Raw genomic sequence first — 10,855 nt, 5'->3', positions numbered from 1 at the left:
TAAATCCAGTTTTTATAGCATTGAACAAATTAATTTTTACACATAAAAAGCACTAATTGTAAAATACTTTGCATAAATTATCTCTGGATGCAATATTTATAAATCATTGAAGTTAAGTTTGAAGTAATCCAAAGGGCTTATTCGTAAAGATATATACATATATATATGTATATTTTTTCGTGGATATCAGATAACTATGCTATTATACATGATTAACAATATCCATCCTAATATGTTTTATAACAATGTCTTTGTAGAATATGCTGCACTTGATTCTTGTAATGGATTCAAGAGGTGCAAATTTAAATACTTATATAGAGTCTAATGAACCTTTCGCATTCTCACATTAATGTCATGTCATCATACGCCTAGGCGGAAAACTTCAAGATATCAAACATCTTGTCAGCCAAAAAGAAATCAAGAAAGGAAACTTATCTGTAATATACACTGTATAGCTATACATGTAGGTCTGATTTAGTAATTTAACACATCACTCAATGCTTGAACCGATATTCCGATACATTTACAGTACAACCTGGCTCCGCCCTCACTAACGGCCGTGCCGTAAAACATATTACAATTTTACAAAGATCATTTTATTTAATTGGTACGATATATAGATTGGTATAATTAATCACTCAATACAATGGACTGATCAAACCAGTTGTGGATGGATATCTCTTTGGGTTCTCTACGTGTCATCACAAACCACCATTACTTGTCACGTGATCACTATCAGCTGACGTATAAAGCAGAACACAACTATGACGTCACAGATAAAAGTCATCATCCTACCGAGCTGAAGGCCCTGAGAGTCTGACCAATTTTAGCATATACAAAAGTAACAACCTTTTACTTTGAATTTCTATTTTAAACGTCGTATTGTATTGGAAGATATGAATTTAATATAAAGCATTGTCCTTATAAAGTTATTAGAAACATGACGACAGCGCTGTCCACAGTGTGGATCCTACGAAGGCACACTGTGAGAAGCATCCATAGTCTTGAGTTGAATATCCGCGAACACGACCCTTACAATGCGTCGTGTTTTAGAAGGAACCCGTTAAAGGAGGTGTAGGGACTGTATAACGCGGGTGACGAGGTTTGAGCCGTCACTTTGACATATAGTATGTCGCCGTAACTCAGCATCAGTACTGACGTTTGACATGCCGTTGATGGGTAAGAATCGTGAGGATAAGATACGAAGGAATACGCCACTGAGATTCCATTTTTCAACAGCGCTGTCGTCATGTAACCAGCGTTCGCCATTCCTGTACACCAGGTGAAGGCGTAGAGCCCGGCGATCGGACACTTGAACACACCCGTCGCAGGATTGTAGCCGTCTCCAACATTTGTCAAAACGTCATTGAACTGGATTATGTAGCCAGTTCCCGGGTCGAGTATGGTGCCCGAGAGATAGGCGTTGAATGCTACGAAGGCTGGTGTTGCTGAAAGGTAAAAAAAACTATTCTTATTCAATGTTTGGAAACTGTAGGAGCTAATGCTTAAAGTATTTGTCAATATATCAGATTTATTATATGCATGAAAATTTCTCGCAATCACATTGGTCGGATCAGATACACGTGACCAGTCCTCAAAAACTCATGTAGACTGGTTATCCGGTGAATATCGATTTTAAAAATAACCCATATGGAAATTTCCCGGAACCTGTCGTAGCGCATGCGCAGTTAGACCGGAACGCGATCTGTCAGACGACATTAGAAGATGGCTGCTGGCGAACGTTTCTCCTCCGTTACATTAGAAAATTACCAAAACTGTTCAAGGATAAAGATGCTGTTAACATAAAAGGCCATTGAACACGCAGTGCATGTCCTCCATGTTTATCTTAAGAAAAAAGAACCTAGACGATGTCTTCGAAAGCTACGATACTGAACTGTTGATTCAAACCTGGCTAAATATTACACAGAGGCTTGCGTACACATTTCAGAACCTTGAGTTTTGTTTTGTTTTATTTTATAGTTGAAGCATATAATAAAACAGTTATGGGCTTTTGTGCTGGTAAATATGATGTGATATGAACCTGAAAGAGTGATATTAACCTCGGCTTCGCCTCAGTCAATATCACTCTTTCAGGTTCATATCACATCATATTCAAAAGTCCATAATTGTATATTAATACCACATACTGTATCTACCATGGTTAACACGCAACCCTGGAATTATTATGTGGACTTACTATTGCGTACATAACATTCTGTGAAAAAGAAAGTTGTTTTAAAATTGTATGAGAGAAGCAATTCTGATATTGATAAATGTATTTATCACACAATGTACTGTGTTATCCAGTGAATATTAACCCATGTTATATGACCTATCAACCCTGTGATTGGTTGTAAGTTCCAATTGTTTTGATTGTGACGTCACGCCTAGGACAAGTACATGACGTCACAGACTGATGCACTGAGGTCAAAATGGCGGCTTTTTACATTTCAAGGTTGCATGAAAATTGTCGTTTTACACGAATAAATGCCACAAATCTTATGTGATAAAAAGGATTTTACGCTCGTTTCCATTTCATATGAAATTTATGAAACTCGTCACGAATATTTCATTTGAGCTCGCCAGAGGCTCGCTAAATTGAAAAGTTCTTAGACTTGTTTCATAAATTTCATATGAAATGGAAACTCATGTAAGATCCTATATATATTATATATACCTTGGACTCGATTTTGATGCTCTGGTTTCTTGCTCCTTACCGCCAACTTGTCAAATCCTACAGTAGATTTTGGGATTTCGTTCCCTGACTGGGCATCAGGTGCAGATTCAACAGTAGTTGCTCCTGGATCTGATTTCAGACCGAAGTCTGCTGTAGTGATATTTGTATAGGAATGTTCAGTAATTTTTCTACTGCTGTGATTCTCATTTATAAAAAGTTTTCCAAGAGAGGTTCGATCTTCTTCTCTCGGGTTGATTTGCTCATGCGTGGTAGATGGTTTAGGATCGTCAGGGTGATTGAGATTCTCTAAGATTTCAACTCTCTCCCTTAGTCTGTTGTTTTCTTCTAGAATTTTATCACATTTCCGTTGAACAGAATCCACTTTCGCTTCCAAGGATGAAACGATTTGTAGATAGTTCAGTTGATATTTCTCCAGTCCTTCAATCTGCTTTGTTAGATCCGAAACAACCGTAAGAATGGTCCTGATGTCCGGAGTTGCCGGGACCGTTTGGTCGGCCGATTGTCCATGTACAGTAAAGTAGCCGGTCAACAGGTAAACAAGTCCGAACAGCCACATGCTTTACTGTGTGGAAAACGAAAATAAAAAATGCTGAAACTGTAGTTGGGTATATCATATAGATTCAAAAAGTAAAATATGCATTTTGAAATCAATGCATCGCAGCCTCCTCCCTTTTAATCGACTCCGTATCACTATCAACAATAATTGAAAATATATCATTGATTAACAATATGTCGGAATCACTTGTATATTGTTTCTTAACAGATGATAAGCAACTGACCTGCTATGCTTTTCACAATCTGTATACATTCTAGGTTGTATTTCAGAAAGAACAACAAGAGACAAAAGACAAAACAGGCCTTAAGGGACTTTCTCAAACAGAATAATACGGAATATTAGGCGGTTACACCAGGATTCGAACCATGGGGTTCAAATTTGTATACTGTTGCTTTAACCAACAGCGATACCTGGTCACGAGCAGTACGTTTTGACATATTGTGCCACAGTTATATCGAAAACTAAGTTATAGGGGGTTACTATATATAGGGGGGAGTATAATCTCTAGTGTTTTGCCTGTAGCAGGACGGGGATCCTTACAACAAGAGTTTGTGGTAAATCTTTACATTTGTTTCTTATCACCTATTACATAATAATACTATAGATACGCAACGAACATTTACTTGGTGAACTCTGTACAGGATATAACATGTCCCTTTTATCTAGCGAGGTTGACACCGCTACACATAATATCATCCATATTTATCATGACTACGAGTGTGCTTGACACTGAATGGCTTTGAAACGGAATCAAAACGGAAATATAAAAATATAGCATCACCGCTAAAGAACAAACTAAAATACAACATCTCCGCACAAGAACATAATAACCCACAGCGTCAACTCACAAGGACAAAATATAGCACAGCGTCAACTCACAAGGACAAAATATAGCACAGCGTCAACACCCGAGGACAATACAAAACCCACCATCAACAAGGACAACATATACAACAGCGTCAACACACAAGGACAAAATATACAACAGCGTCAACACCTGAGGACAATACAAAACCCACAATCAACAAGGACAACATATACCACAGCATCAATATACCAGGACAATACAAACCCACCATCAACAAGGAAAACACATACCACAGAATCAATATACAAGGACAATACAAAACCACCATCAACAAGGACAACAGATACAACAGCGTCAACACACAAGGACAAATTATACAACAATGTCAACACACAAGGACAAAATAAACAACAGCGTCAACACCCGAGGACAATACAAAACCCACCATCAACAAGGACAACATATACCACAGCATCAATATACAAGGACAATACAAAACCACCATCAACAAGGACAACATATACCACAGGATCAATATTCAAGGACAATACAAAACCCACCATCAACAAGGACAACATATACAACAGCGTCAACACTTACACTTGTAAGGACAAATTATACAACAATGTCAACACACAAGGACAAATTATACAACAACGTCAACACACAAGGACAAATATACAACAACGTCAACACACAAAGACAAAATATACAACAGCGTCAACACACAAAGACAAGATAAACAACAGCGTCAACACACATGGACAAAATATACAACAGCGTCAACACAGAAAGACAAAATATACAACAGCGTCAATACACAAGGACAAATATACAACAGCGTCAACACACATGGACAAAATATACAACAGAGTCAATACACAAGGACAAAATATACAACAGAGTCAACACACATGGACAAAATAAATTATACGACAGTGTCAATACACAAAGACAAGATAAAACGCACCATGTAAATAGAACAAAACATCAGAATCAACGAGTGACTCACAATGTCAACACAAACCCTATTCGGACACCACAGATGACAAACACAGACGACAGAAACATAGGAGGATGCAAAGTGAAACCCAGAATCTACGGAAGGGTAAGGTTTTCATTTAGTGCACCCGTCTTCCATTCAGAACCACGAAACTTTAAGTATAAACAAACTCACTTTTTTATGTCATTGAACAACTGGGTGTATAACCAACTTAATCCTTGTTATTGACAATTAGAACATACCATTGTAAATTTTGTAGTAGTAACAACAGTATGATTACCTTACCTTGTTGGTGATCAGGTTTCTGTGTCCTACGATCAAGACGGCGATGATCTGTGTAAGGACTGGTGTTGATATGACCGTATTTTGCTTCATTGGGTTCAAGGTGAAGCAGATGTGTGATAAACAATTTATAAATAACATTTTATCAGACAAAGTTTGATATCGTATGCTTACACGAAGGTACACGAGGGTTTTTGTATATACGGTAACCTCTTCTTCATTTCGTCTTAAATATAACCGTAGCACATTTGGGTAGTGAAGCGGACGTAAAACCACTCAATCGATCAATCGCCAGGACGTTTCCTTTGTGCGGGTAGCTCAGGCAGTTACAGCGATAGTATAACAAGAAATTTAGGGTTCGGATCCCGGTCTGGACCTCTTAACATTTTTTAAAGTCAGAACACTATTTCTGTTTTGTTTATTCCATCTGTTTTCATTAAAGTCCAACAAGGTTTGGTTTGGTTTTCTTTTCAGAAAAGATTGATACAATATTTATTTTTAGTTTTAGGTTATGGTAATGGTAAGTGGATCCGTTATTAATTGAGAAATATCTAACTCTATGCATTAGGTCCTTAACAAACTTCCCCGATGCCAATTTTTGTGTACGTAATTTAAAACATTATATGACATTTCCTGTGTACTTTCAAAGTACCAAATTTGATTTGTCTACATTTAACCAAAAATTTCAATTCGTTCTATACTTAAATAATTTTACACTGTTTTTGAGGTATTGTTAAGTTAATTGCATTTTTCGTGTTCCCTGTGTTTACTTTGTGAGATATAACTGACCGAACTCAGATGTATTTTAGTCTATTTCACACTGGGATGGCATTCGTTAGATTTACATGTCTTCAGAAGAGGTCAATTCAACACAGTTTCACAACCTACCAAAATATGTATTTTACCCTATTTCTTAAAAGAAATATGTTAAAGTACATGTAAATAGTTTTTGTATTTTTGGTAGATAATTTGTGTTCGTCCTTTCGATAGCGCCTCTCTACGATTTTAATCCTCTCGTTAAATCTGCGATTCTCTTTCACGTTTTCTTCAATTTTTACTCCAATGTAACAATAATGCGAGGTAAGTCTGCCAACTAGGATAGGAAACAACCAGTAAAGATGTCCTGATGTCCGATATAAGGGGGCTTGCTTGGTCGTCTGATTGACAATGTACACCAATCAGGAAGCTGGCCGTCAGTAAATTAAGTTTATCAGACACGTATAGATTAATAAACAGATCAGCAGAACTATTATGTGTGGATATAAAGATGGTACCGACTTGATAGCATGCTGCATTTAACAAATATAATTACAGGAAAAAATGGAATTGAAGAGTTTATGCAAGGGACTGATCTCGTTTGTTTATTTCCGTTCTGTGTTGTTTTTTCATGTAAATAAATAAACGATTGCAGTTGAATGAGTATTTTGTGTTTTGTCGTGCATTGTTGCCATTATTGAAACTAAACTGTCAAATATCCAGCAGTTCACACAGGAAAACCATACTATTATTTTCAACCAAGGCGAAACAGTAAATACTGAACGTTATACGAAGTATAGTAAAAACGAATTGACGCGAGATTTTAAGTTGTAAAATTACGGATGCCATTAAATTTAGCATCGGAAATATTCCTCAAAGACATACTGAAGAATGTCGAGCAATGATAATCTGGAAATCTAAAAATCTAAACGCTAGAAAAATCGTAGAAATCATTTTTACCTTTGATAAAGGGGTAATACCAACACCAAATGGTCGTCACACCATTCTTAAAGATGAATTCGAAATTGTATTCCTTGAAGCAATGCTATGTTTAGAAAAAAACAGTATCTTTAATGCCTTAATACACCAACGCTTTACAGTACATATCGAACTAATCACCGAGACCCCACATGTAATTGTACTGGTTGTGTTATATGACCCTTTATCCAATATACATTTACCAACCAGAAGAAAGTATTTCCAAATAAGCAAAGCTTATACTGTTATTGATGGACGAAAATTCACGGGGAAAGAGATATGTAGAGAAAATATGCAGTAACCCATCCTTAATGCTTTACTAACAGTACGACTGTGGTAAAAAAAAAAAAAAAAAACATTCATACAAAATCAACTCGAACCAGGACGACAATTTTTCGGTTTGGTAGTTCTGACTGATGTTACCTGCTTGTTTGTACTTCTATGGATTTGTGAAGAAATTAATGACCGGCCGAGTAAGATTACAGGATTGTAAACCTGGAGCATTTCTACACCAAATACTCCAAGGAACTCGTTACCCAAAACCGGACAGAGTCTACAGGGGTGCTAGCCTGAACATAGTAGAATGTTAGGTACTTATCATCATTAAATGGAAACCTGGTCCCTAAAAAACATGTCCAGATGTAAAGTTGTAAAACATTTGCTGAACGCTCAGAATTCCTTCACTGAACGATATGAAATCGAAATCGAAAAATTGATTTTGTTATATGATGAATGACTTTATTTTGCATCAATGACGGATACTTTGGCGTTCTTGCTTCCGAATCCGATTTTTTTTATGAATACAACAATTTCCCAGAATTGTGCAGAGGTCAACATATATTCTAATAAGATTTCAAAGTGGATCTGATAAATTTATGTCCTTTCTCGGTAATTATAATTCGATAGTGATGAGTTTCCAGCTCTCCACTGTTAATAGAATTTAAAACACGGAGTACTCCGAGAGTTTCCTGGAAAATTTCAAAGAATCGAATAAGCAAAAAAGCATTCCCAGACGACAAACATCGAATCAATAATCAGAAATCACGAAGAGGTCAAGTTTTTGTGTAGTGTTATTTTTTGTGCTGGCACCTTCAAGCAACCGTCAAAATATAACCATAGGGTCGTTACTGTACAATATACCCGCAAAAGTATTGGACTATTTGCTTCCTGTTGGTATTTGTACTTTGTACCATCAAACTTTACATCAATAGATATGCTATTATAAATTATGTTCCAGTGACTGCAGATCACAAAAAGACGATATTTTTTGTTTGTCAGTTCAGTCCAATGAGCGAATTACAGATATCCGGAGAAAACTGTCCTAAACACGCCTGGTTTTTTGCGTTTATATTATTTATACATCGTATTATTTTGGCTGACATCATAAAGAACCTTGACCTCCAGGGTCCTTCCCTATTCCGTCTTTGCGTATTGCAGAGTTAGCTTCTCTTGGGAGCAGGGATTGATTGTTACGTCACTTGTTTGTGAGAGTAACGTCATCAATTTTTGAGAAAACGACGTAATTTTCTCACACAGACCAATGACGTAACAATCAATACCTGCTACCAAGAGAAGATAACTCTGCAATACGCAAAGACGGAATAAAACACACAGGAGAATACCGAGGTGTCAACAAATCCACAATTCGAACGCAAAAAAATCGACAAAACAAAGGAGAAATTCGAAATAGAGAGATTTACATGGAGACGCTTAAAAGAAGTACAAGGAGAATAAGAACAGGACCCGTATTCATGAAACCGTTCTCATGCTCAAGCATGGGTGCTGTGCTCAAACTAATTTTTTTGTAACTCGCTTAAATCATGTCAAACAATTGAAAACTTAAATATGAACATTGAAAACAGTATTCCGCTTTCAGATTATTCCATTTTTTCCCAAATCGTTGACAAAATAGGATAGTTTTCATAAATTTATAACGAGAACAAGAAATTAGACTTGAGCACAAAATCCATGCCTGAGAATGAGAACGGTTTCATGAATACGGCCCAGGTGTTCCGAAAGGGTAAGCGTCTTATATTTCATCGATGACCCCAACCATGTTTATCTTAGTCGAACCCAAGTAATGTCCTCACCCGGGTGGTGAAAACAAAATCTAAAGTCATATCGGTTACTAAATGAAGCAGATGCAGTTCCAGTTTAAACATTAAAGACAAATATGTAAATAGTAGCGAAATACAAAACATTACATTTCTGCTAACATAATCGTCTTTATTTAAGCGATATAGAGGTGACCATAAGTGGCCAACTGTTTCTTTAAAGAACAACTTCCTTCGAGGCTTGCTAACCTAGTATGCCATGTGTATTTATAGTATTGGTGAGACCTATTCGCCAGACGTTGGACCACGTTAAGGACGTTTGTGAGAGAAGTGGGCGTGGTAGACATTGCAGGAGCTGTTCAGGCAGTGGCCTCCTCTAATACCAACGTGGTGAACCTAGTTAATCGTGGCCATACAAACACGCTATTAAACCCATCACTTACAAAACACGATACCATCTATCGTTTTTAAACATTTTGTATTCCAAAAGCAGACATCCCAATAGATTCGTTGATACGAAATTTTACAAATTTTAACAAACAAGACATAGTTGCCACCTTCATAATTTTTATTGACCTTTCTTTTTGAAGAATATAACCAAAATGTCTATTTTTCGGATTTTGTTTTTTGGGGTTTTTTTTGTGGTTAATTGCTTTATTTGCATACAAATATAGTATCATCGTGTTACACTTATATCTCCACACCAAGTATCGTCATTATCATTATATTTTTCGAAATCTTTTATTGATACTCTCATTACACATAGTGATTCTACACTCCTGTGATAAAATGGCAAGGTGAACACCTGTGTATGAAATTGATGACATATTATTTCATACACACTACACATGACAGATATTTATCCTGTTCGTAAGGAGGACAACGCAGAGAGCCACACTCTGCCTTGACCCCAAAGAACAGGACCCCGTTCTGGTCGGCAATTCCGCCGTCTAGACTCTCAACATGTTCATCTACACACACATACTCCGAGGGGGCCGAGAATTTGTAATACCCCGAGGCAAGGTCCCCACGGTAGGCCTCAGTCCAGCCACCATAGCACTCTGCTCGACCTGGAATCATGATGGACGATGTGAAGGTCGTCGCTCTGCATACAGCACAGGGGACATCTTGATTGTGGACATTCTGTCCGAAAGGAGAATGTCCATTATTACTTTCGTATTCCGCGCCGTACATCCTCCCAGCGTAGTCGTCACTGGCCACTGACTTGTGAGCGCCCCACACTGGGTCACGTGGTAGACACACGTGATTGGCCGCTCCACCCGTCTCATCATAGTATGAACCACCAGCATAGCCTACATGTAAGAATAATTTAGATACATGACCATGGTAGACAACATAAGTTTAAGTATGCACTTGAGGAATATAGAACATATGCTTGCTATATTTCGAAATCCAAAGACGGCATGAAAGGTTACTTATTTATATCTGCGACTGCGACGATAAAAATGTCGACAACGACCATAATTTTTTGAAACACTTTTTAAAAAACTGGTTTATGTACTAGTACAATATAAAAAAATATTAATGCAAGTAGCTTGTATAATGCGTTATCTGTCTTAATTTCATCTGTGGTATGCTTATTCTCGTCTTCTTTTACCCTTTTAAGAGGGCGTTGTTCTTTTTGAAGGAAAGGGCGAATCTATTTTTGGAGGAAATATCGTTGTTATTGTTGATGGAGAGGGCGTTGTTATTGTTGATG

At 37.2% G+C, this 10,855-nt stretch overlaps 2 protein-coding genes across 2 annotated transcripts in view; both read right to left on the bottom strand.

The window, feature by feature from the left end:
- Nucleotides 1-5,456, bottom strand: part of LOC110464048 (complement C1q tumor necrosis factor-related protein 4-like) — a 21,132-nt gene extending 15,676 nt beyond the window's left edge. The window contains exons 1-3 of the mRNA XM_021519066.1: nt 5,351-5,456; nt 2,678-3,260; nt 1,035-1,448 (exon numbers count right to left, since the gene is read on the bottom strand). Coding sequence (XP_021374741.1) covers nt 1,035-1,448; nt 2,678-3,254 — 991 coding nt within the window. The 5' untranslated portion in view covers nt 3,255-3,260; nt 5,351-5,456. The remainder of the gene's footprint in view (nt 1-1,034; nt 1,449-2,677; nt 3,261-5,350) is intronic.
- A 4,226-nt stretch (nt 5,457-9,682) lies between these two features.
- Nucleotides 9,683-10,855, bottom strand: part of LOC110464064 (short-chain collagen C4-like) — a 9,269-nt gene continuing 8,096 nt past the window's right edge. The window contains exon 3 of the mRNA XM_021519085.1: nt 9,683-10,448. Within this exon, the coding sequence (XP_021374760.1) occupies nt 9,964-10,448 (485 nt within the window). The 3' untranslated portion in view covers nt 9,683-9,963. The remainder of the gene's footprint in view (nt 10,449-10,855) is intronic.

Source organism: Mizuhopecten yessoensis, unplaced genomic scaffold (assembly GCF_002113885.1).
Source record: "Mizuhopecten yessoensis strain PY_sf001 unplaced genomic scaffold, ASM211388v2 scaffold10953, whole genome shotgun sequence".
Taxonomy (NCBI): Eukaryota; Metazoa; Mollusca; class Bivalvia; order Pectinida; family Pectinidae; genus Mizuhopecten; species Mizuhopecten yessoensis.
The sequence above is the reverse complement of the archived record's forward strand: the minus strand, read 5'-3'. Positions and strand labels throughout refer to the sequence as shown.